Source organism: Rhinatrema bivittatum, chromosome 5 (assembly GCF_901001135.1).
Source record: "Rhinatrema bivittatum chromosome 5, aRhiBiv1.1, whole genome shotgun sequence".
Taxonomy (NCBI): domain Eukaryota; kingdom Metazoa; phylum Chordata; class Amphibia; order Gymnophiona; family Rhinatrematidae; genus Rhinatrema; species Rhinatrema bivittatum.
The window spans coordinates 100,662,112-100,689,822 of NC_042619.1; the positions used below are offsets into that span (position 1 = coordinate 100,662,112).

The 27,711-nt window shown below is 44.0% G+C and overlaps 1 protein-coding gene across 1 annotated transcript in view; it reads left to right on the forward strand.

Annotated features, from left to right (window-relative positions):
- The window catches only part of FRY (FRY microtubule binding protein), a 496,652-nt gene that overhangs the window by 452,866 nt on the left and 16,075 nt on the right, over positions 1-27,711 (forward strand). The window contains exons 55-58 of the mRNA XM_029602654.1: positions 1,685-1,874; positions 11,378-11,527; positions 16,553-16,651; positions 17,445-17,528. Coding sequence (XP_029458514.1) covers positions 1,685-1,874; positions 11,378-11,527; positions 16,553-16,651; positions 17,445-17,528 — 523 coding nt within the window. The remainder of the gene's footprint in view (positions 1-1,684; positions 1,875-11,377; positions 11,528-16,552; positions 16,652-17,444; positions 17,529-27,711) is intronic.

Below are 27,711 nucleotides of genomic sequence, written 5' to 3' on the forward strand. Positions count from 1 at the left end.
AAGCTGTGTTAGGAATTTACCATATGGTAAATGACCTAATGTAGTGATAACATATGGTATTTGCATTATTCTACTTCCCGCACTATGAGTATGCTAAGGAGATGATTAGCTTGTAAATGCATGCTGTTCAACTCATTACTATTCAGATAAATGTAAATCAAATAATGTGGCTTGCCTCAAAAAACACTAGCTGCAGTATTTGATTCCAAGTTAGCTACAGTTGTAGGTAACTTCCCTGGGAGCATTGGAATGCTAATGCAGATCCTGATGCTCTCAGAGCCATGCTTTAAAGGGGCCAGTCGGCCCCAAATAACACCTGCTCCCCCCATGAGAGTCAAAGGCAATCTAAATTATATCCCCCTGTCAACTCTTCTCCAAGCTAAAGAGCCCTAACCTGTTTAGGGCTCTTTAGCCCTAAACAGGTTAGGGCTCTTTGCCCTTCCCTATATCTTTTCTAGTTCTGCTATGTCTTTTCTGAGATGCGCTGACCAGAACTGCACAATACTCAAAGTGCAGTCGCATCATTGATCTATGCAAAAGCAGTATGATATTTTCTAATGCTTTGTTCTCTATTCCTTTCCAAATAATTGCTAACATTCTATTTGCCTTTTTGACTGCCACCTAACACAGAACTCAGCATCATATACCTGTAGTGCGGATTATTGTTCCCTAATGCATTACTTTGTATTTTTTCCACATTAAATTGCATCTGCCTTTTAGATGCCCAGTCTCCTTATCTCACAATGCTCTTCTACAGTTTCTCACAATCTGCTGCTGTTAACCACTCAAAGCTATTTTGTGTCATCTGCAAATCTGATCACCTCACTCACTGTTTCTTTCTCCAGATCATTTATGAACTTCTAAATAGCACAGGTCCCAATACGGATCCCTAGGGCACTCCACTAACGACCTCTCTCCATTTTGAAAACTGACCACTTATTCCTACCCTTTTTTCCTGTCTTTTATCCCGCTACTAGTCCACAATAGGACACTGCCTCCTATCTCAAGACCTCCCAGTTGCCCGAGTCTCTTATGAAGGGCTTTTGTTAAATGCCTTGTGAAAATCCAAATACATTACATCAACCAGCTTATCTTCGTCCACATGTTTATTTATACCCTCAAAAAAATCTAGCAAATTGGTAAGGCAAGACTTCCCGTTGCAAAAACTATGTTGACTCTCCCCCATTAATCTATATCTATCTATGTGATCATTAATTTGTCAGAATAGCTTCTCCCATTGTGCCCGGCACTAATGTTAGGCTCATCAGACTGTGGTTTACAGCAACACCCCTGGAGCCCTTTTTAAAAAGCGGTGACACATTGGCCACCCTCCAGTCTTTAGGTTGTGTGCCTGTTCTGTGGTGACTGAGACTTCCTCCTTCCCAAGGGTTATGAATGCTGCCTCTGCAGGAGGAGAAATTATAGCAGGAGACAGATCCAGGAATTGAACCTGGTCTTCCGCACAGCAACACACAGTGCAGCTGCTGGACCATCAGGCCAGCCAAGCATAACACAGTTTAACAGGATATTTGTTTTGAAAACAAAAGGCTCTTGTAATATTTTTGAAAATATTTCCCATTCCGATTACTGCAGGGAAATGAATGGCAAACTTGCAATGGCCCTGAGCATCACCCTGTTTTTCACATCTAATGCAAGCTTCTTGCTTTTCTCCGCTATTTTCCAGCTTCGGGGAGGGGGACAGGAGTACCTCCCCACCTCCTTCACCATTCTTCTCCGCCATCCTTGCCGCTTTTCAGCCGGCAGCATGCGATGATGCAGAGGAGGCCTGGCACAGCCACATAAACCAGCTCATGTCCGACTCCGATGGCTCCTGCGCAGTGTACACCTTTCATGTCTTCTCCTCCTTGTTTAAGGTAAGATGGTGGCTAGTCAGGGGCAGTAAGTGAAGGTGGTAAGAACGAGACTCTCAGGTTTGTTCCTCAGGTCTGCTTCCACTTCTTGCACGCTTGCTCACTGCACAATAAAAAGTAATGCCATGACTTGGGATGATAATTTCAGGAACTGGCATGATCAATGCCTCTGTATGGCGCTGTGGTGCAACCACGCCTGGAGTGCCGTGTACAGATATGGCAGAGCTCCAGAAGGAAAACCACAGAATGGTGAAAGGATTGGGGCATCTCTCATATGAAGAAAGGCCAAAATGCTCAGAAAAAAAGATTATATGAGATATGATATGATTTCTCCAAAAAAAAACTGAAAGGGGCAATTTTAATGAAGCAGGTATATGAGCACTTTCGAGCCCTTGTAACTTGTAGTGAATTTTCAAAGGGAAACTAGCCAGGAAGGATTCCCTTACATAATTCCATAACACATGGGTACAAACATACTAGTGTGCTGTGTCTCTTGCTTTATCTGCAGCTGGGGTAATGTGGGAAAAACTATGCACTATGCACATATATTTGAAACTTAAATATGTAGCGGTCCATATTCAAAAGCATTTGGTATTTCTCCATCTAAATTCTAGCCAGATAACTTTTTATCTAGCTGAAATTTGCCTGGATACGTTTTCCAGCTAACTCCGATATTCAGAGTTAGCCAGATAAATTATCCGGCTAACTGGAAGATGCATCAAGCCGTGTTAGTGCTCAAATGCGCGTTAACAGCGTATATCATTAGACAGAGCACTACCGTGGCGATGCGCGCGATATACCTGATATTTTGCATCTCCCCACCCTCCTACCTTCCCCATTATAATGATCTTATTTGCATGCAATTTGCATGCATGAATAATGCGAATATATGCAAAGAAGGATATTCCTAGACAATTTCATTTGAATATTTTATCATGGCCGACTGAGAAAGTGGTCAGCCGTGATAAAATAACAACACCTTTTCAATTTTCAGTAAATGTAATGTTAGAGCTCCTGCATTCCATTTACCGGGCCTCCAAAATAAAAAAAACTTCCCTTGGCCACATGGGGAGGTAGAGGGGAGGTCAAGGTTGGCCTCCATCTCAGCCCGAGACTGCCAATCAAGGTGGCCCCAACTCCTCCAAAGTGATAAAAAAGTTAAAATGTAGCCACATGGTGATGGCCCTAGCCCCCACCCCCACCAATAGCACAAGTAATACAAAGTGAACCCTTCCTCTCAATAGTACAAGTCATACAGAGCCCCACTTGCCTCCCCATCCCCTCCCCCCCCAAAGTCCACCATACAAGAGGGTCCTGCATACCCCCCTATCCCCTTCACCGAAAGGTTAAATTCCAAAAGAGAGGATCCCAGGCCACGTTCCGCCTCTTCTGGCACCCTCCGACACTCCCCCCCGAACCTTAAAATTAGGTAGCAGATCCCGTGTCGGAGCCAGGTTGCACCCTCACACCCGGCCTGGTCGGACCACGTGGCTGAGATCCGATCCTCGGCCTTGCCCCAGTCACATGGCTGGGGCAAGGATGGGTCAGCACCATTTTGAAGAATGGCACCAACCGGGCCAGGTGCAAGGGTGCACCCCAGCCCCAACCTGGGATCCCCTAATTAATTTTAAAGTTTGGAGGGGAGGGCTGAGCGAGAAGGGTAGAGGATGCCTGAAGGAAGGGGCCAGAGCCTGGGACCCTCTTTTTTGGAATTTAACCTTTTGGGGAGGGAGGTGGGAGAGTAGGGAGTGTCGGGTGCCCCGGACCCTGTTATATGTTGGACTTTGGGGGGGGCAAGGGGGGCTCTGTATCACTTGTGCTATTGGGAGGGCAAGGGGGGACATTTTTTGACTTATGCTATTGGGGGGAAGGCAGCCAGGACCATGACCAGGCAGCAAAAGTTTTGCTTTTTTATCATCACTTTGAGGGCGTCGGAGCCACCACTGTCAGACTTGTCCCCCGCTCAACCTCCCCATGTGACTGCAAGACTTTTTTTGGGGGGGCAGACCTTTAAAGTGATGGCGGTCCCTTGAGATTGGGCCACAATTCAAGTTAAATGGCTGCTAGGCACGTTCTTTTGCCCCGCAGTGTTTGGTCACGAGATAAAAGAATACACCTTAGAGCCGTGATTTTTTGGGGGGAGGGGGCCCTACTATCGCGGCGACACCCCCCCTCCACATTAGTGGGACCCTTTCCCGCGATAGAACTTCATGGTTTACTGGCTCTAGGCCTAAGTCCTGTCATCCCATAAACCTATCCTAAAGTGGCAAAGCCACGCCACTGAATATATACAGCCTTAAATGGGCCAGGTTTTCAGGATAGCCACAATGAATATGCAAGAGTTAGATTTGCATGCACTGTCTCCATTGAATGCAAATCTATCTCATGCATATTCATTGTGGACAGCCTGAAAATCTAGCTTATTTGTAGCTCTCGAGGACCAGAGTTGGCCACTCCTGATATAGGCTAAGTTAGCCGGATAGGTTTATTTGGCTAACTTGCAGAGTCAGCTGAATATGGACCTTGTAGTTCCTCCTGGACACCCCTCCCCCCAACAAAACCCACTTCCCAAAATGCCTGTTTTTTAGGTTGAATAAAAATAGCCCCATTATGAAACTAGGCAGCTAAATTTAGCTACTCAGTGAGGGGGGGGGTAGTTTTCACAACCCCAGTCTAACTGGCTGACTCCTTAGTTAGCTGGCTAGATAGTTCTGAAAATACATAGCCTGCTAAATGTCTTCATTTTACAATGGAGCTTTCTTAATAAGTATAAGTCCTCTGGAAATATGGCAGATGATCAAACTAATTTTTTTTTTTTACTCTCTAACTGTAGCTCCTGTTTACTTGCCGTCTTTGCCAAGGCGTTGTATCTTCCACTGAATGTTTGCTGTTCCTGTGCTATTTATGGGTTACCCACCTGGTGAATAAAAACTTTGAAATCTAGTCCAGATCTTCTGATGGCTAGGTGTACTTCCCTGTGGTGGCAGCATTTTGAGCTGTAGGACAGTCTTTTATTCTTGAAGAGTCCCTTTGTCTTTTTTTGCAAGCGCACATAGGGTTTTTCCTAAGGCTTTCTCCAGGCGGTATTTGTTCTGGCTGTGCAGTCTCTCACACACTTTGTGTGTTCTGCAGCTTCACTGACCATTTCCTGAAATTGTTCAAAGGCCGGAGCCTCCGCCCTCAGACAATGTGCAACATCAGAGTAGTTGCTCCGAATGCAAACAAGAGGTTCTAACTGTTTTGGCTGTTAATTATGCCACTTCTGAGCGCTGATGGAAGGGTTGCATTTCCTGAAAGACGAGGTAGAACAGAATATTACAAACACTGCTTAATAAGCAAGCATGCATTGTGCAGCTGCTGCTTGTGGGTTTTCACATTGTAAGATCTCCACTGACTATAGATATGTAGTAGCTGAGTGAATGGAATGTGATCTTATGTGCATGCTCGGCAAGGTGAGGCACAGGCAGTAATGATAACCGAAGCTTGCCAGTTTCATCCTGTTTCTCGCTGCTGACCAGGCAGGACCATCCATTTGTATTTATTTATTTAACATTTTTATATACCGAAATTCATGTAGCAAAGTTACATATCATTTCGGTTTACATTATAACAATTAACAGGCATATAAGAATGCGGTTACATCGAACAGGTAGGATAACTTGGATCAATGAACTGGGGAGTAAATTACAATGATTACGATTAGGTAATAATATTCTATAACTGAAATCTGGCTAAGTAAATAGGGAGTCCTGTTACAAGGAGCACATTGATGGGCAATTATTGTTATGTATTAAAAGCTTGTTCGAATAGCCAAGTTTTGAGTCTCTTTTTAAAGGTGATTGGGCAAGGTTCCTTCCGGAGTTCTGGAGGTAGAGAGTTCCATTGCGCAGGGCCTGCTGTAGATAGAGATCGTTTATTTAACGAGGTTTTGATAGGTGGGGCAAGGAGAGTGTCTCTATAAGCTGCTCTCGTCGGTCTGGATGTAATATGTGGTTGTAATGGGATGTTGAGTTCTAGTGGATTGAGCTTGTGTATAGATTTGTGAATGATTGTGAGAACTTTATACGAGACTCTGAACTTGATAGGGAGCCAGTGTAGGTTCCTTAGGATGGGGGTAATGTGGTTTCTTTTGTTGGACCTAGTCAGAATCCTGGCTGAAGCGTTCTGAAGCATTTGTAGTGGTTTTATGGTGTTGGCTGGGAGGCCTAGTAGAAGGGAGTTGCAATAGTCGATTTTTGAGAAAATGATTGCTTGAAGAACTGATCGGTAGTCTTGGAAGTGGAGGAGGGGTCTGAGGCGTTTCAGGACTTGTAATTTAAAGAAGCCATCCTTCGTGGTGTTATTAATAAATCTCTTTAGGTTTAATTGATTGTCCATGATGACTCCGAGGTTTCTGACTTGAGAGGAGAATGAAGGTTGACTGGTGGGGAGTATGTTGGACATTGCATAGTTGCTGTCCTGTGAAACGAGGAGTAATTCCGTTTTGTTGGGATTAAGAATTAAGTTGATGCTCAAGAGCAGATTGTTGATGTCTAGGAGGCAGTTGTTCCAGAATTCTAGTGTTTTTTGTAGTGATTCTGTTATTGGGATGAATATTTGGACATCGTCAGCATAGATGTAATGGGTTAATTTTAGATTGGAGAGGAGCTGGCAGAGCGGTAAAAGATAAATATTGAAGAGGGTGGGGATAAGGAGGATCCTTGAGGGACTCCCAGAGAAGCGTGGACAGGGTGTGATTAGTTATTGTTAACACTGACCTTGTAGAATCTGTTATGTAGAAAGGATTTGAACCAGCTGAGAGCCGTGCCTTTAATGCCTATATCAGATAGGCATTAAAGAAGTGTTGAGTGGTTTACCGTGTCGTGTTGTACAGAATCATCTGAAAGAATTTCATGTCGTAGGCTTCTAGCCACAAGTTGTATAAGTCAGTGTATTAAAGACATACGAACTGAGCTGTGTATTCAAAGCAAAGCAGCAGTGAACTGTATGCTCCTTAAAATACAAGCTTACCTATTTATTTCCTCCTCTCTTAGCCTTAACTTTCCCCAAAGTTATTATTGCTTGGGAAGTTCTTGAATGTGTTTTTGTATATTCCTTTTTTTTTTTTTTTATATAAGAGGTGTGCTTCTCATCCTTTGATTTCATCTCCTGTTTTTTAAAATATCCTTCTCCAGGGTATCCCTAGATTTGTGTATGCTACAGCTGGGGTTCATAGCTATCAGGGTGTTAGCCCAGCAGCACCTGTGGGTGAGGGAGGGGGCAGAATAGGAGGATTTTCAACATGGATTGCCTCTCAAAACAGAAGTGAAGTAGAAGTAACTTAATTATAGTTTACAGAACCTCAGTTTTGGGTTGGTATTGACCAAAAATCATTACTGTCTGAAAGTAGTGTTGTGGCCTGTGTAAAATGAGATGGCAGTCTTAATCCAGTTACCAGCAAACAGGTGAACAAACCACAAACAAACAAAAAAAAACCCAACTGCAAAGAGGCCAAAGACTGAACAGGCATGGAGACTGAATTCACCTCTAGAGGTAATAATCCCTCCAGAGCAAGCAGCTTGCACTGCCACTGCCTTTGTACCCATTCTGTGGTTAAAAGCAGGACTTTAATTTCTAGTGCTATGAGTCTGGCACCTTTCGCAAGCACTAATTTCACTAGAACGTTTTCAGAAACAAGGGAAGTGTCTTAATAATTTTGATTATTCTCACTATTGACTGATTTCTTTTTCCAAGTCTTGGGGGCACTGTATTAATTTAATTCCCAGATCACTGATTTGCAATTGCAATTCTAGATTTATGTATTCATTTATTTATAAACATTTGATATTCTGTTTTTTGCCAGGTTTGGTCTCAAACTGAATATGAAAATTAAGATTATTAATGTAGTTAACAGTGATGCCATTGTATGGCATAAAGACCAAGTGTGGGAAAACCTTTAATATTCCTAATGAGTCGGCTGGGGAAAGGCCTGGTTGAACAGCCATGCCTTGGCTTTTTTCCAGAAAGTGAGATCATTTGGTTCCTAGTGGACAGGTAAAGAAACCTCATTCCAGCTCTTGGGAGCATAGCAGCTGAAGGCTCTTACCTTGTGCAGTTCAATTTGGCAGAAGTCAGGGGTGGGGAGGAAGGAAGGGCCTTTTGTGAAGATTGGAATTCTCTAGCCGGGGTGTAGAAGGCAAGGAGACAGGTGAGATACTCCAGAGCCTGCTTGTTCACATATTTGAAGATGAAGCAGAGTTCTGAATGTAATCCTGGTTTCAGTTGGTAGCCAATGTAATCAGTAGAAGATGGGTGTTATGTGGTCTAATGGTTTCGCCCCTACCAGGATTTTGGCCACTGTGTTTTGCATGCGTTGTAGTCATTTCAAGCTGTTTTGGGAGGTACCCTTCAGAAAGGAGTTACAGTAATCTAAACAACTAGTGAATAGTGCATGGATAACCAATGCAATGTTGTGGTGAATGAAGTGGTAGCATAATTGCCGGATCTGGCAGAGGTACATAAAGGAGGCTCTCACTGCTTTAGAGATGAGGCTTCCATAGTGAGGTTAGGATCAAGTTGGACCCCTAAGCTTTGTACAAAGTCTTTGAGCTGGAGGGGGGGTGCCTGATAGGAAGAGAATGAACTGTAAGGAGGTGGCCTCACCAGCTTAACCAGAAGAGTTCAGATTTGGAGGAGTTAAGTTTGAGTTATGGTTGTTGAGCCATTGGGTTACTGCTCTCAGACAGCTGTTATGATTGGCGATGAGAGAGGATTGGTCAGATCCGGGTTTAACACAAAGTTGGATGTCATCTGCATACAGGTATTATTCAATGTCGAAGGATAGAATCAGGTCGCAGATAGGAAATATGTAGATGCTGAAGAGAATTAGGGAAAGGAACAGAACCCTGAGGTACTCCACAAATGAGGCTTTTAGGAGTGAACTGTTCATTAGCCCACATGACAGATTTTCTGGTTGAAAAGAAATGATTGCAACATCCTAAGGGCAGTACCTTCGATGCTGATATTCTCTAGGTGCTGAATCAGGAAGCTGTGATCAACCATGTTAAAGGCTGCAGAAAGACCCAGTAAAACTAGGATGGAGTCTCTACCTTGATCTGCAATTAGATGGATTCCATTGGTTAAATCTAGTAGGACAAATTCAGTGCCGAATTGGTATAGGTGCAAGATGTTGCTCTCTTTGAGGAAGTCAAGTAGTTGGAAGAAGACTACCTTTTCAACTAGTCTGGATAAAAATGGAAGGCTGGAAACTGGGTGGTAGTTATCGATTATTTTGGGGTGTCAGAGTTTGGTTTCTTCAGGATTGGTTTGATTACCGCTTCCAAGCATGTCGGGAAGCTTTGAGATAGAATGCCACTGATTATTCTGAAGAGCCATGGGGCTAATTCTTACTTAAGGTTGCAAATGAACCCTGGGGGAATTGGGTCTAGTGGGCTGAGGGACTGGTTAATTTTCTGGAGGGTATTCATTCAAAAACTATGACCATATTCTTGTTTTGCTGAAGGAAAGGTTCCAGGATCCTGTATATATTATATATGCTTTTGCACTATCCCTGTTCAGCTAAACTGAAGCTTAAGTAACCACCTTATCTAGTGGGGCAGATAGTTTTACATTTTTACACCTTCATGCTGTTTTTTTTTAAATGTCTAACCTTTGTTACACTTAATACTTCAGAATCTGTAGTCAGGTTTACTTCTGGAACACAAAACTAGTCTAGGCTGGTTTTTGGAAAAAAACAGAATCAATGGGTCAGTCAGATGATATAAAGCATGGGAGTAGAGTAAATATAGCATGAGCCAAAATGCAGACCTCTGGCTTGGTTAGGATTTATCTGTCTTATCACTGGAGAAAGTCAACAAATAACTGAGCCCAAAGTTTTGGTTATCATATTCCCATGGTGCACAAAATAGCAATACTAAAACACTTTCCCCAGTTTTTAAACACTGGAAAAAGCTGCAGTAATGCTGCAATGTTGTGATTTTGCCCACATTTGGATGGATCCAATAATTTGATCAACATGTGGATTGTTAATGGGTCCCATTTACTAACAGGCCGATACAGTACAGTGCGCTCCAACGCAGCGCACTGTTAACCTGCCCTTGGACGCGCGTTTTCCCTTACCCCTTATTCAGTAAGAGGAGGAAAACACGCGTCCAACCCGCGGCACCTAATAGCGCCCTCAACATGCAAATGCATGTTGATGGCCCTATTAGGTATGCCCACGCGATACAGTAAGTAAAATGTGCAGCCAAGCCGCACATTTTACTTTAAGAAATTAGCGCCTACCAAAGGTAGGAGCTAGTTTCTGCCGGCACTGGGAAAGAGCACAGAAAATCAGTAAAAACTGCTTTTCTGTGCACCCTCCGACTTAATATCATGGCGATATTAAGTCGGAGGTCCCGAAGAGTAAAATAAAGTTAAAAAAAAGAAAAAAAATGTAAAATGGGCCAGCGGCTGTCGGGCCGAAAACCGGACGCTCAATTTTGCTGACGTCCGGTTTCCGAGCCCGTGGCTGTCAGCGGGCTCGAGAACCGACGCCGGCAAAATTGAGCGTCGGCTGTCAAACCCGCTGACAGCCGCCGCTCCGGGCTAAGAGGAGGCGCTAGGGACGCGCTAGTGTCCCTAGCGCCTCCTTTTGCCCGTTTCTACCGCACCACCTAATTTAAATACTGAATCGCACGCACCGGCGAGTGGCCAGTGCGTGTGCCGGGAGAGCGGGCATTCGTCCGCTCTACCGCGGACTTTACTGAATCGGCCCGTAAGCATTTTTCCTACAGAGACAAAATGGGAGAAAGCCTTTAGGAACTAGCCCCCTCATGGATCTAATGCAGCTCAGAGTGGGATCAATTATACTTGTTCAGCAGAAAGAAGCATCTAGTGGATAGCAATCTCCTTCCAGTGCAAAAATCAAAAGAATTTCTCCCATTCTGTGCCTGTACAGTAAGGCACAGGAGTAGGACTCACCACCACGTTAGCTATGTAACAGCAATGGAAAGAGAACAAAATAACAAGTGACTATATTAACTTGGAGCTGCCAGGTGTAGCATTAAATTTCCTGAAGACTGGAAGGAAGCGCCATCCTCAGAGAAGAATACAAAACTGCCATAGGAATTGGCTCCCCTCTGCAATGGTTCCCTTTTCCTTGCTCTGCAGAGTGGAAGATCTGCCTTTCCCATGGAAAATTTCCAAATGCCAGAAATTGTTAGTAGATAATAATCCTTGAGGTCTTATTCCCCTAAGACCTCTCCTTCTGTCCTGCCCACCCATGGCAATGTCTTCCCTACCATACAGTTGTTAACTCTTGTTTTGTCTCTTCACTGATTTGCATTAGTAGTATTTATAAAACTAGATTTGTTTTATAATATACCATACTATACAGTTAATGCTCTTAGCTTTATGACTAAGGAGCACAGCTGGATGAATTTGTGGCAGATGCTGTATAACATCTGATTTTCCATCCTCAGTGGAATGAACTAGCTTATCCTGATAGGTGTTATTTTATATCCCAGAGTATCCAGAAAAGATTCTGCTTCCTGACCTGTGATGCTGCAGGCTACCTTGGTGACAGCCTACGAGGAATAGGATCAAAATTTGTGAGCTCATCCCAGATGCTGACACTGTGTTCAGAATGCCCAACTCTTTTTGTGGATGCTGAAACTGTGAGTATATTCCCATGCTACGGTGACTTGTTGACAATAGCCAACACAGTGGATTTCAGACATGGGAATGGGTTTTTCAGCTTTCACTGTCTAGGAGAATCTATGGCCCCCATGCTTGATCAGAATTCTTTAATGGGAAGCCAAGCTCTATTTTCAAGGCGAGGGCAGTCCCCGCCTCCTTTGTAGTGCTTCAGGAAAGTCTAGCTTTTCTGCTCCTCCATTTCTTGTTTTCCACTTACAGAATTCATCACTGTAGGCTACAGAGGCTGGCAGAGAATGCTGGAAATATCTGCTTCAGCTTGTCAGTTACTGTCACCCTAGAATTCACAGGCGGGATTATTGAACATGCATGCTTGTCTTGACAAGAAAGAAAGGTGCTTTCGTAATCATTTAAAAGTAGAGCTCAGTAACTGTACAATGTCGAGACGTCTGGCTGCTTGAACAGAAAGGGATCCAATTACATTTTGAATGCAGAATGTGCAAGTACTGAAAGCTACAAGCTCACACGCTCTTGCTTTCCTGTTCACAAAGATGGCAATGTACTGAACTGGGCCAAACATTGTCCGAGTACATGTATCAAGTTGTGTTTAATGCACCTAGTTATGGGGCAATGGAAATATATGTAAACGAGCCCAGAATATAAAGTCTTAAGTGTTATTTACCTTTAGGCTTCATCACAAAACACTTTAAAGGTATAGGGGTACATTTTAAAAAACAGCGTGAGTGCGTACTTTTGTTCGCGCAACTGGCGCGAACAAAAGTACGCCGGATTTTAAAAGATACGCGCGTAGCCGCCGCTGGCAGGCATAACTTGCATGCGCCGGCCGGCCAGGCCCTGACACAGGCCGCTGTGTCGGGGCACTCGGCCACACCCCCGGACCACCCTGGACCACAGACACGCCCCCAGACCGTAGACACGCCCCCCGGACCACCCATTTTAGCAAGCCCCGGGACTTATGCGCATCCCGGGGCTTTGTGCGCACCGGCGGCCTATGCAAAATAGGCGCGCCGGCGCACGAGTGCCCTGCGCACGTAAATCCGGCAGGATTTACGCACGCAGGGCTTTTAAAATCTATGCCATAGTTGATTTTGTTTATGATAGTGCATCTGCAAAGCTATTATTGCACAGAATTTATGTCTGCATTTGTAGCTATTGAGCTGCTTTGCATAATTTTCCATCACAGTATCTCATTTGAATGCTTATTGTGTTTCAACTTGAAAAAGCTAAATTCCATGCCCCCAATAGCACTGTTAGCCCGAGAAAGATACATTCCGCAGGAAAAAACGTGCAAATAGCAGACTGAACCCCAGTTTACAAGCACCAACAGCCCTTTAAATGCCCATTCTCATATTTGTGAGTTTAAGCACAGTTTAGTGTTGCGACTATCCAATCCCGGAAGTGGATCCTTGGGCCGACCGGCCAGGAAGGACGGTCGGGAGGCAGAACACACACTGGGCTGACGAGACTTCACCTGGAAACCCGTGATCCCTCCAGAGGAGCTGTAGGAACCCGGGTCGCTAGGGCTTAGGCGTCTTCACCCTGGAAGTCCGAGGTCCCCCCAGGAGGAGCCCGTAGGGACCCGGACCGCTGGGACTTAGGCGAAGTACTGATGAACCCAGGAAGAGTGTGAACCGGAGTCAAGGCTGGCTGCAAGCAGGTCGAGATAAAGTCTCGGAGCGGAGTCAGGACTGGAGGCTGGCAGATGGAGTCGGGGTCACAGGCAGAGGTCGAGGCAGGCGGCAGGCAAGCGGAGACGGAGTCACGGACCGGAGTCAAGGCAGGCGGCAGTCAGGCAGAGTCGGAGTCACTGGCAGAAATCAGGGCAGGCAGCAAGCAGGCAAGGTCAGAATCACGAGCTGGAATCAAGGCAGGCGGCAAGCAGGAAACGCTGGTCAGGCAAGCAGGATACAAGGCAGGCAGGCAGGCAGGAATTAGGAACCGACGGAACAGGAGGCAACTAGCACTTCAGGAAGTGACCTCGTTGCAAGGCAAAGTCTGAACTCCCGGGCCCCCGTTTAAATCCCCTTACCGGCGTCTGACATCATCAGGAGGCGGACCCTGACATCCGGGGCTCAAGGCAGAAAAGCCAGGTCTTCGCGCGCGCGCGTAGCAGTCCTGGGGGGCGGAGTCTTCGGGCCGTCTCCCTCGTGGAGACGCCGCCGAAGCGGGAGGTAAGGGCCCGGTCACTACCCCAGTGACCGGGATCGCAACATTTAGTGCATTGGTCACTTAGAATGTGCAAAAATTAACTGCATAACCCCCAACTCATTTAACGCTGTCACTGTAACGTGTTCATCGTCATCAAAGACTCTTTAGCAGTGAGGTTGCTGTGTCAGGCCGTATGGCAAACAGAGCTGCAAAGGAAGAAAATCAAGAGAGCAGTTTTCAAAAGCGTTCTGTTTCCCTTCTTGAAAGCGGGAGACAAAAGGCAGTGTTGGGAAATTCTTCCTTATGACCCCTAGTGTTTGGTTGGACACAGGGCTCGTTGTTGCCCCCTGTTTATTTTTAATATTTATTTACTATCTTTGACAAAATTGATTCATTCTGCACATGTTGAATTTTAAATGTATACAGATGATGTTCAACTCTGCCTACCTCTGGGAGGATGAAGAGGGAATTGGCGGTTAGGGTTCTTAGTCAGTGCTTTCGCCATATCTCAGATAAATAAGCTCAAGTTAAATCCCTCCAAACCCGAGCTTTTATGAGTAAGGAAAATGGCATTTTTGGGAGCTCCTCCTTCCATTGAGTTAGGAGATATATATTAATTCCCAACAGTGACTGTGTTTCTCTCTTAGGTGTATTAGTGTATTCTAGTTTGACGGTGGATCAGCAGTTAAGTTGTTTTTACTACTTGCATTCAATGAAACCTCTCTGGCATGGGATGATCTAACAGTCATTCAGTCCTTGATTATGCACAGGGTTAACCACTGCAGTGTTTATATGTAGGCTTATCCCAAAATAAGAACATAAGAAATAAACCTACTAAGAACTATTTCAACTACAGATTATATAAAACAGCACAGCTCAGGTGATGGCCACCCTGAAACCTTAAGATCACATTTCTGCTGCACTGTATGCTAGTAGTGGTGCGATTTCAATTTAAGTTGCCTACGTTAGTGTATAAAAGACTTCCAAATGCATGTCCCCTTTTTCTAAGGGATAAACTGGAGTGGTATGTTCCAGTGCGAGCTTTAAGATGAGCACAAGAGTCTTTTCTTAAGTAACCTTCCCCTAGGGAAATTAAATTCCAGTGCACAGGAAATACCTACAGTACCTGAATGTAATCTGCTTTGAAGTGCCCGAAAAAGCAGAATAAAAATCAAATAAATAAATAAATAGAGCTTGTTCTTCCGCAGGCCCAAAGCACTAGAATTCATTACCAGCACAATGATACTGATTTTTAGGAAAAAAAAAAAGTGAAGCCTTTGTTGTTCTCCAGCCTATTTAAATTGAGATCCTTGGTGCTCTGCACCAATTATAAGCATTTTGGACATGTTTGTTATTAGTATTGCTTTATTATATGTTATTTTTATTGGTAAATGTTGGTTATTGTCTAGGAATAAGTAGCATTGATGTTTAGTATTCTGTTTTTTTATATTTATGTTTGCAATTTATTGCTTAATTACGTAAACTCGCCTTGTGCATAACAACACGAAAGATGCAAGTTATGAATTGTAATAAAGAAATAACATTTACCTGGGTTAAACAGGCTGTTTAAAAATTGTATGCAGGTGAAAGCGCATGCAGGGATTAACAACACATTTACTTTTATCTGCAGGAAAGCTAGGCAGGCTTACGTCGAGGGAGACAGCCCGGGTAGTTTTGTATTTTCAAAACCTAAGCATGTTGCATTGCAGGGAAACAAGCAGCTTCAAAAAAAGCAGATGCAAATATCTGCAGTCAAAAGTACCCACAGACTTTACACAACCCACACAGTTTTGAAAATTACCCTCTTCATAGTGTTTTGGCCTCACCAAAAAAAAAAAAAAAAACCAATCAAAGGACAGGACAAAAGTGATTTCAGCTGGATGTAGGTGAAGGAGCTGCAACAGGGCAAGTCACTCCAAAAATTAAAGTGTCACTCCAACAAGCTGGAGAGGGCCCTGCTGCAACTCTGGAAGAGGCACTGAGGACGGCCCATGGGCCTATGCCTGAGCAGGCCTTTCCAGGCACTCCCCCTGCTTCACATAGAAAGAAATTCCAAAAAGCTGATACTGCCTAGTAAGAGATGTTGCCATCAAGGTAGGCTCCTCTTGTTAGGCAACATTGAATAATTCAATAATAAATAGGCAGACATTTCAGAAACTTTCAACACTTATTTTTGCCTCATGGGAGTAAATTTTCAAAGCCATTTATGTGCATAAAACATGGATTTGTGCATATAAATGACTTGAATTAAAGTTTTCTGGGCTTTGTGAGGGTAAATGGAAGCCCAAAACCTGATTTTGTGCATAGTTTTACACATACATAAAAGAGGCATTCCTGGAAGGGGGGGAGGAGGCAGAGTTGGGGGGAGTTTTGATTTATGTGTATATTTTTGATTTTCAAAAATTATGAGCATAAATTCACATGCTCAAGTTATGCATTGCAAAGAGCAGGTGTAAAGTTGCACAGGTGAGTTTCTCCACATACTTTCATATAATTTTCAAAGCCAACTTAATCATATAAGTTGCCTTTGAAAATTGCTGTAACTTAATGTGCATTTCCGCCACAAAAGTTATGCATAATGTTACAAAATTACCTTCGCTATATAAAAAGGGTATTTTAATACTGAAATTTCCTGTGGTCTGACTGCTAATTATAAACTATACATGATACTGCTGCCAGTCATGGCAGGAATTGTTGTTAAAGGCAAGGCATCAGTCCTCAAGTGAAAAGCCTGCCCCCTAGCTGTGTCATCCATCCTTCTTGTCCTTTTGAGGTAGATACACTGAATGCGGACTGTGCTTGTGTAGAGGACTTCTGACGAAAGCTGACTTGTAAGGAGAATACAGGTTTATGTCTGCCCCTTGCTGTATCTGCAGCTCCTGTCCTGTGGGCTTCTCGAGAAGCTGAAGTTCAGCGTCCTAGAGCTGCAGGAGTACTTGGACACGTACAACAATAGAAAAGAAGCCACCGTCTCGGTAAGTCAGCTTCCCAGACTCCTTGTGCTGTGGAACTCCTGGAACATTACAGTTACTTGGGTCTGGGTTTTGCTCATTTTTTGAGCCATAGCAATAGTCAAATAAGTGAAGGAATTCGACCTGGGACATTTTATTTGCAGCTTGAAAAACCATATGCTAAATGGCTTGGGGGATAGCTGTTTGTGTCCCATGATGACTTACTCTTGTACAGGAGTTTTTGCATGTATCAGATTATTCAAAATGGACACGTTACAGTTTGCATTAATGTATTTTGTCGCCTAGGTTTTGTATAACACTAAATTCATCTTTAGATATCAAAGCTGAAGGTTATCTCTCCAGCTTTTTAGCCCAGTCAACCCGCACTCATGCTAATGTAATTGGACAATGCATTATGGGTTGTCCCATGGATTGACTGTCCTCAGCTAGTGTTCCTCAGTGCTGGAATATTCTTCTGTAGCATATACATTTGATCCCCTCACAATAATGTCCATTCACCTTTCTGATTCCTCGTGATAGCATAGAGAGGAGTATTTTACTTTATAATCAACTCAGTATATTTTTCTTCAGTGTTGCACATACTCTGAATGGATTATATTTGCATTGGGAGTAACACATCCATATGCTCCCCTGAAGATTTTCCAAGATCGTTCCAAATTAGATGACATGCCATAAATGGATATGTTACTAGTGTGTGTACAATTCCAGTTGCCAAGGCACAATTTTACATTTATTTAAAACAGTCATCTGGCATCCATTCCCCTCCCTCTCAGACAGTCTCTTTCTGTGACTGCAGTGGCTGACAAGCTGCAAGGCAACCTTCGCTGGGGGCTCAAGAGATGGGGTCATTACATGTCAGCCGGGGGACTCGGAAGAGAAGGTAAGACACAACTAGAACAGGCGGTGTTAACTGGTTAGCAGCATAGCTTCATTATTATTACCTTTTTCTCTGAAGCACAGCAGGCCTGAGAGAAAATGAGAGCAGGGCTAGTGTTATCACAGGGTACAAGTCAACCTGGACTAACCCAGGTTTGATTGGAATGGCCTGACTTGCTTAGCAAGGAAATTGGACTAAGCCCACATGTGCTAAGTTGCTCTGTAGTTTTACAGTATTACTGCAGATATGGTATTTGGCCAGCATAGAACGTGCTGTAACCTATTTTAAGTGGACTAATCTGCAACAGCCGAAGGCAAAGATTTGTAAAGGGCAGGTGCATTTTAACATTAGGTTTCAGGTTTGATGCAGCTAAGTTGTTAAGGCCTAATTAATCAAAATCGGTTTCATTGATTGTATTTGTGCAAAAGTCAGGCTGCTTTTGATTCGGCGCAACCAACGCAGTGCATCAGGTCTGGCTCCATCGGGACTGTACGTACGTCAGGCGTAGGTAATCCTGGCATGGCAGCAGCGGCCTTTGCTTGCTACATGGCACCCTGGTCTGCGACTCAGCCAGTCCCCTTTCTGCCTAACAATAAAAAGAAATGCAAACAAAACCACAGCTACATTTTGATTGGGGCAATTCGATGGGGCCACCGGACCTTTTGCTGCTCTTTTGCTGGACCCAGACAGCAAGGACATTTCCTGGACGGGAGCTTTTCCATCCCTTCCATGTTCCAGCTGCCCCTTGCACCTGTCAAATTTCCCCCACTCGCTCATGAAATTGAATCCACTAGGCATCTCTCATTTCACTAAAAACTTGCACAGTGGTGAGAAGATAAAGCCCAGGAGGAATAGACACAGTCCCTCTATAGCACGCTGCAGGGAGTATGAGGCACTCTGGTTAGCAGAAATCCACTGACTGAGATTTTCATTTGTAAAGCAACAATACTAATAAATTATATTTTTTTATATATATATATATATAATTCAGTTGGCAGTTAGAGCAGACTAAATTATTATGGTTATTCAGTTTCATCTTCCTTCAAATTTCTGAGGTGATATTAGCAGCACTCTTACCTTAGTTTTTGAAAGTATCTCCCACTTAGCCACTGGTACCTGTATGGTTCCAAATATGCTGGAGCGCTGTTGTGGTGCTTTTCTTCTGATTCCCGTCCAGACATCACACAGTTATCTGTAAAATGTAAGCGCAGCATGCGTAACTGAAATTTAGACCCGGGGAAGCATATTTGTAAAACTGTGGAGTGTGACCATAATACAAGATGCCTAGTTTTCAAAACTATCAAACCAACATAACAGACACTGAGACATCTAATAACTGCTGATTTAAACTGAAGGCCAGAGAGGCTGAGAGCCCTGCAGAGGTGAGGATGCTGTGCAGATAAAAGGCAAAGAACCACATATCCTTTATTTTTCTAATGCACTTCATTCTACGTTGTCCTTACGTGGCATGTTTAGTAAAGCTACGCCAGACTGAGCATGGAACATTGCATTTAAAACATAGTTCTAAATATAGCCAGGGGTATGAAATCCATGCTTGAAAATGTCAGCCACACAAAGGTGAAGGATAATTTCACAGGAGGAGGGACTTTACATCCTCCTATTCATAACATTCTCTTCCAAAGACTTTCATTTTTATTGCCCCTAAACCAAGGCACTTTACCGTAAACTGCATACAGATACAAAGATCCCCTGCCTCGGAGAGACGACAATCTACGTAGGTACCTGAGGTAACAGGGGACAGTGAGTGACTTGCCCAAGGTCACAAGTGTTAGTGGGAGAAGCAGGGTTTGATTCCTAGTCTCCCGGTTCCTTGTACGTTTCATTAAACACTACAAGGTCAGTGTTCAGTCTTTATCCAGCTAACTTTTGGAATTGCACAAAAGATTTGAATATTGCCCTCCACCACACAGTTCATTATGCATTCAAAATGTATCTAGATAAAAAGAGGCTGCACTGAAGGCTTTCCAGGGACGGTGTAAACAGTTAAGGGTAGATTTCCAAAACCTACGCGTGCGCATCCATGTGCGCATACTATCTGGTGCGCACGCACGGAAGCGCGATTATATAACATGCGCGCATGTTATAAAATGCCAGGTCGGCGCGCGCAAAGGGGGGGTGTCCACTTTTGCAATTACGCGCAGCGATGCATCGGGGTCTTCCCCAGTTCCCTCCCAGTCCGCTCCAATTAAGGAGCGGACTGGGAGGGATCTTCCCAACCCCCCTAGCCAGACCTCCCTTCCCCTATCCTGCCCTCCCCCTATCCCTATCCTAACTAGTCCGAATTTTTATATTTCACCTTTTGCTCCTGCCTCGGCGCAGCGGCAAATGACCGCTGTGTGGGCCGTCTCTAGCCCTGCCAAGCCCCACCCCCAGACCGCCCGGAACGCCCCCTTTTCAAGCCCTAGGACTTACACGCACCCCGGGGTTTGAAAATCTTACCCCTTAGAGCGCAAATATTGAACGCTGCCTGGGTAAAGTTACGCATATAAGTCTGGTTGGAAAACTACTTGTCCTAAAATGTCACTTTATCCCAGTACATTCAGTGACAGACTTATCTGGGAAAGGCCCACTGAATATGCATAACTTTACCTAGATAACTTACCTGCTGACAGGATCTCTGAATATAGACCTTCAAGGGGCCGCTAATTAGTGAGCTGGTGAGCAGAGAAGTTGTCCTGATAAAGGTACCTGGTAATTTTTAGCCAGAAATTCAGTGGCACTTATCTGAGGGAAAGTGTCGCTGACTATATACTTGGTTAAAGTTACTTGATAAACTTATCCAAGTAACTTTGTTGCTCATTGGGCTTTTAAATATTGAAAAAAAAAAATATATATATATAACAGACCAATGGCACCCCAGTCCCTCCCCTCCCATCCTCCCATGAGATTTCCCCAATTCCCTCTTTGTCCTGCACCACAAGATAAAAAATAATGTAGTGGAAGCTAAGCAGCCCCGATCCCCCTCTCTCCAGCCCCTAGATATTTCTCAAAATGTAGCATAGGCCGAAAGACCTCCCCTCCTGCCCCCAAGATATTTTTTTAAAATGTAGTGCAGACCAAGCAGCCCCGATTCCTTCCTTGAACCCCCCCCCCCCCCCTTCCATCCCTCACCTTAAAAAAAAATAAAGCGTTGCTGCAAATTCCTACTCTCCACCCATTCTCCCAAAGCCCAGTGGGAAGAAGAGAAACTCTTACGTTCCCTGCTGGGCCGTATACTAAGTTCCCTGAAGGAAAGGAACCAAGCCCTGCTCAGAATTCAGTGCTGGGGAAGGAGCCAATCCCCATTCGATTCTGAGTCTATTCACCCCAGAGTGAAATGAAATTTCTTTCCCACGGAAAAGGTTAGAAGTTGATGCATCATTAAACCCTGTCAGGTATCCAAAGGTATACGTCATATCTCTCCTGCTCCTCCTCTCTTCCAGGGTGTACATATTCAGCTCCTTCAGCCTCTCCTCATAAGTCTTCCGATACTGACCCCTCACCATTTTGGTCACCCTTCTCTGGAAATGAAGGGCAGGCTGAACAGTACAACCTCCCACCCCCAAGGTATTAAAAAAAAATGTAACCCCCTCCCCCCCCCCCACTCTCTATCTTTTGAGTACTGTCACAAATTCCCACCCTCCACCCATATCCCCTAACTTCCAAAAGTTCCCTGGAAGCCCAGCGTAAGGAGGCAAGGTGCCTGCCTCCTCCTGACAGGCTGAATACTAAGTGCCGACACAGCTGACACTTAGCATTCATTTCACTCTGGGGTGAATAGGTCACACACGAAGCCTCATGAGGGATGATTCGGAACCAATGTCGGGAAATATTTTTTCACAAAAAGGGTTTTGGATGCCTGGAATGCCCTTCTGGAGGAGGTGGTGAAAATGAAAACAAAGAACTCAAAGGGACATGGGATAAATACTGTGGATCCCTAAGGACTAGAGAATGGAAATGAAGAAAAGAGAGTGCATAGGAGTAACTTGCTGGTGTGACAGTTACTACTCTTAACAGAAGGCATGGGGATTACTACCCATAACCAGTAATCCTTGATGCTTTTGATGCAACTGTAACATTGCTCTCCGCTTTGATGGCGGGGGGGGAGGGGGTGGAAGAGGAATTGGATTCAGACGACAACCAACATGGGCCCTGACTTTTACGGTCTGGGGTACTGATACATAGAAATAAGGGGAAAAGCACAGGACTGCTTCTATGGCCAAGTCCATAAGCAAAGCACATCAAGCAGCACTGTCTGAATTTTCAAGAAGGCTCATCACCCAGTAAAAATGTTGCTGGTAGTAAATTTTTTTAATGGGTTTTCATAAGGGTTGGTGGGATAACTGCACGGAATGGCAATTACTACCTTTAAGGGAAGCATGGCGGTAACCTGCCTGTCGCGGCAGATATTACCATGAGAAGCTTGCTGGGCAGACTGGATGGACCATTCGGTCCTTTCCTGCTGTCATTACTATGTTACTATGTTATTTATAAACTGTCTTGGGGGGGGAGGGGCAAGACGGAGGGGTCATCGGGGCCTGTCTTGGTTATCCGCATAACTTTAGGACAGCTGTTTGGCTGCTCTGAGTTATCCAAATAACTTTATCCAGCCAATGTTGATGCTGCTGAATATCTGTGTGACCAGATAAAGTTTAGCCACATCACAGAAGCAACTCCATCACTGCCTCCTTTTGTCCAGATACATTTTGTGTGAGTGACGAGCTGCCCAGACATAATGTAGCCAGGGAGCTGGGAGAAATGCTCAGATCTCAGGTTTTGTCAGCTAACTCCAAATGTTAGCTGAACAAACCCTTTGATTACTGACCTCATCAAATGAAAACCATCATGTTAAATTCTGGCATTTGTCCATTGTAGGTATTTAAAATCATCACCAAAATGTCACGTAAGCTGATAGGTTGAGATGTGTGTATGTTATAGCAAGGGTTAATCTTATAGTAGCTTCTATGCAAAGTATGTACACGGTTTTTGCAAGACATTAGGCAGGGACAGATTTCCTCACTTTTTTGAGTTAAAGTTAGTGTTATATGTAACAGTAATAGCTTTTAACATAGGGGCAATATTTAGAAGTTTTAATGTAAAAATGTAGTTTAAAAATTGCCCCTACTCCCCCAGTATGTAGGTTAAAATAACGGCTCTAAAATAAATGGACGACATTAACTCATATAGGGAAAATACACACAGTGACTGCACTCTCATATCAGGGGGGCGTACTTTCTGACGCTAACTTTGTACCTTCTCCCATGCACACGCAGCCTCAGCCACCACTAGCACAGCATTAACTGTGAACCAAATTACAAAATCTCCCAGTCACTGTTTATTATCTGTGGTTCCTTTTGGAGCGGATCAGTGATTAGCGAGTTTTATGAATATTGCAATCAAACATTGTACGAAACCCTTCAATCAATATCTTCTGTACTGCTGGCAAGCTGCTCCAGACCAGCCCCTTCACCTTTCCTTCACCATTTCAGCTCTCCCTCGGGTAAGCAATTGTCCCATTGGCCCTCCTCTGAGTTTGTCCCATCATCCACTGCTCCTGCCTTCATCTCCTGCCCCTTCTCTCTTCCTCTTCCACCCTCATCCAGCCTTCGCTGCTTGACCTCCTTTCACACAAATAGAGCTATACAGCTGTAGTGTTTTACAGTGTCACTGTGTTCTGTGGTGCACATTGGAGAAAAAAAAAAGAAATTTAGTTGACTGCTTTTATTGTATATCGAATCTTGGATTATAAAGCACAGTTGCACGGTACTACACTGAAACTAAGCACTGTACTGTAAACCACGCTGCCAGTAGAACCAACCAATTATAGCCTTTTGTTTTTAAAAGCACATATTTGTGTCAAAACTGAGAAGTTTGCATGTTGTTTTTCAGCCCGATGTGATTGAAAAATGCCTAATTATCATGTCCTGGGAAGGGAGTTATGAGAGAAAAGGGAGCTCATCCTGAAATCTGCTATGTGAAATGCTTTCCTAAACTTTTGGCTTTGTGCTCTGCTAAACAATTTGCCTAGCCCTGTGCCATCTGTAGTGTAGCCATCATTTGGCATTCCATAGCCCTGAGGGGTTACTAAACAGTCCTACCCAGTTACCACCTCATTTCTCCTGGGACAGCCTGTGGGAGATTAATAGAGCTTCATGCAGCCAATTTAAGGAAGAAAAATTCAGAAAGCCCAGTTACTGTATGAATATGATCATCTGCTCAGCCTTCCGATTAAGGCTTGTCTGTAGAAAGGGATGGGCGTGCATGCTGGAGGTGGTGCCCATTCAGCCATAGCAGGTTGAATTAGCAGAGTCAATGCCGCTTACCGACAAGCTGTGCTTCCTACTGCATGCGTCACACTGATGCTGTATACTTTCTTTCCTTTCCTTTTTTCCTGTGCCATGCTTGCTGTGTAGCAAATGGAATCTCTTGCAGTAAGTTACAGTTCTTGAATCTTCTTTATCTATCAGGAGCTCAACTTGTATACAGCCTTAATGCTGCTGTTACTGTTTACCTTCTGTTCATTTTTCTTTTACTTGATCACTAAGCAGATTATTGAATCATTTTGTATTTTTTTTTTTTTTGTCTTTTGGATCATTTATCTTTACATATGACAGATGTGCATTATTCCAAATGCTGGACCTTATTAAGTTTTTAAGATACTTCATTGTTTTTCATGTCCATATATCAGAAAATGCTGCTATATATGAAGCTGGCTAGCAATGATTTAAAATACAAATGCTAATCATTAAATGCTATACTAGCCAAATCAGAAGGTATTTTATTACAGTGCCTAGCCAGCCAGTAGGAGCTGATTGATCATGGGCCTATTGTCTAACTGAAGTATTAAACAGGAAGTGTCTAACACCGAGGTCACTGTTTCTATGATAAACACAGAAGCTCTGGCAAAAGGGTGAGTTTTTATGCCGGTCTCCCTGAAGCACAACAGTTTTGTCCGATCGTCACGGGAAGGAACAGTTTGCTATAGCGCATGTTTCCTGTTGATTGGTGTCTGCTGCATCATTTCAGCCCTGCTATTCAGGTTTCGAATACTGCACACAAGTACTCTTTACCCACAGACCTTCCCCAAAGTTGCAAAGCATGTTCTTTCACTTCGAAACTTTTCATGGGTACAAAATACCCACCCCCACCCATGAACAATTGCACATGCTTTTTCTAAAGCAGACAATAACATGCATAGATTTGAAAATAAAATCTACATGCGCTATTTTCCCTCCCCCTGGGGGAAAGCCCCCTCTAAACGCACGTACTGCCGGCTGCATTGAGGGAGAGCCATTTTCAAATGGACGATTTATATAGGTAAAATGCTTTTTACCCAAGGAAATGACTTTGAAAGTGGCCCTCGAAAGGGGTAATTTCATAACCATGCATGTTCAGGTTAAATTCTGTGTGTGCTTTTTATGGGCAGGCTTTATTTTCAAAGCAAACTTATGCGCGTTTAGTTCACTTCGAAAACGTATGGGCCGTTGGCAAGGCACACACACAAAATAACTCGCTCTCTGGAGGGTGTAACCTGTGCAGGATAACTTACATGCATATCTTTTGAAATCTAAAAGTATGTCAAGTCCCACTCCACCTCTGCAACCCCTCTCCCCAGTTCATAAGACAGCAGCTTACATGCCTACTTTTACACGCTCCGAGTCCTGGGGCTGTTTTATAACAGCCTTTACACACATACAGCCATGTTTTATACATGGAAATGGCATTGAAAATCAGGCTCTGATGGAGCCATTTCCATGGACTGTACAGTGCTCAGCCTGCAGGCATGGTTTGTTATAAAATTGCCCACTCGATGTGCAGGTAAATTTCTGTCCTGCATGTGTGTGAGTTTATGTGCTCTTGACGGAGGCATTTATTTGGCCAGAGGTGGGGAAGGGTTCGGACTTATGAGCCTGCTTTTGGGTTTTTCAATAGCATGCATGTAAACTCTCATAGACATGTCCAGTGTGAGGGTAGTTTTGGTGGGGTAAACTCAGATGCATAAATCGCTTTGAAAATTGATGTAACTTATGTACCTATTTGCCAGCTTTTTTATGTGAGCTGTTATGGGCAATATTCAGACAGCTGATTGGCCCTGGTAAATCACTGTCTGAAAATTGCCCTCACTCGATGCGGCTGAAAGTATGTTCAGTGTGCCAGAGCGCACATATTTTTTTTCCAGATTGAGGGGAGGCATTTCTGAAGGCATGTATTGGGCAGGTTTGGAAAATAAGGCACATACAGGCCGATGCAATATCGGTACGCATTAAACGAGTGCTCATGATTGAGCGCCCGCTCCATTAACGCACACCAATCCACCTCCCCAGGGCGTCCAATGCAAAATACAAATGGGCTGCTGTAGTAAAAAGGAGGCAATAGGAGAAACTGCATGCCCCTAGCATCTCCTCGGCAGCAGACACCCGGGAGAGGTGGCTGACAGCCGTTTAGGAAAATGGATGCTCAATTTTTTTTTTTTCTTTATTAAATTTTCAATTATATAGACATCAATAACATGTCATAGAAAACACAAGAATGGCATATAATCACCAAAAGAAAATTTAACAATTCTACTTCCATATTTAAACCATATCTTGAATTACAATGAAACTGGAGAGAATCAATGCAAAATAGAGCAATGCTGAACAAACCAAAAAAAAAAAAAAAACAAGTAAAGAGGGGGAGGTGCAGGTATATTCATTCACCGGTTATTACTTGGTTAACTTCACAGACGGTTGATGGGAATCCAGAAAATGACCCAGTTGGGAAGGTTCAAAAAATATATATCTATTATTTTCAATTTTCATTACACACTTACATGGATACCCTATAGTTATTTGAGCACCCAACAATCGTGCACGAGGACATAAATTCAAGAATCTTTTCCGGCGTAACTGTGTTACCCTAGAAATGTCTGGATAAATCCAAACCCTTTGGCCTAAATACAAGGATTCTCTATTTCAAAGAAATATCTTAAGGACATTATCCCGATCAATAGAGAAAACAAATTTAACCAAAAGAGTTCCTCTATTTTCAACCTGAGCCTCAGTAGATGTTTCCCAAAATTCAGACACGTTCACAGATGGTAGAAGATTTACATTCGATGGCAAAACTGGCGTAAGATCAGGAATTTCTCTCTGCTTCATACTGTTTTGAGGAAAATAAACCTTTGACATAGGTGGTATCATATCCAATGTAAAATGTAATGTCTCTTGCAAATACTTTTTAAATTGCTCTCTGGGAGATATTAGTTGACATTTGGGAAAGTTTAATACTCTCAAATTCAAATATCTAGTTGAATTTTCCAAGTTCTCCACTCTTTTAGACATTATAGATTCTCCCTGTATTAAAGCACTCTGGGGGGCAGATCCTAATAGAAGCGCGCGAGCGTACTTTTGTTCGCGCAACCCTGTGCAAACAAGAGTACGCCGGATTTTAATAGGGTCGGCGCGCGCAAGGGGGTGAACATTTTTGCACCTTGCACGCGCCGAGCCCTGCGCGCGCTGCCCGTTCCCTCCACTTCCCCCCACCTTCCCCTCCCTTCTCCACCCCCCAGCCCTATCTAAACCTCCCCCACCTTTATTATAAAAGTTCCAACTGCCCGAGGCAGGCAAAACTCGCACGTGCCGGCCAGCTGCCGGCGCGCGATTCCCCAGCCCAGGAGCAGTTTCTGAGGCCTCAGCCATGCCCACGAAACGCCCCCAGGCCGGAACCACGCCCACAGCCCCACGCCTGGAATATCCCCGATGGCGCGCCACTGCGACACGCCCCCGACACGCCCCCCCCCCCAGGAAAGCACCGGAACTTACGCGAGTCCCGGGGCTTGCGCGCGCCGCCGAGCCTATGCAACATAGGCTAGGCGCGCACAGGGGGTGGAAGGGGCAGCTTTTCGTGGGTTACGCGCGTATCCCTTTGAAAATCTGCCCCTGGGTGTTTTGGATTTGGGACACTTTAGATTCCAGCTCTTCTATTTTAGATGAATGTGTAGTAACTTTAGGTTTTAGAGAGCTGAATTGGTTTTGAGAGCCTTTCAAAGCTGTTGTTAATGAGACAATAGAACTTTCTAGCAAGGATATAGCCTTCCATAACAAACCTAAAGTCACAACAGAGGGTTTCACCAAAAATGATTTATAGGAAAAATTTACCATAGGAGATTGAGGATTTCCATTGCTGTTCTGGGAGTCTTCCAAGA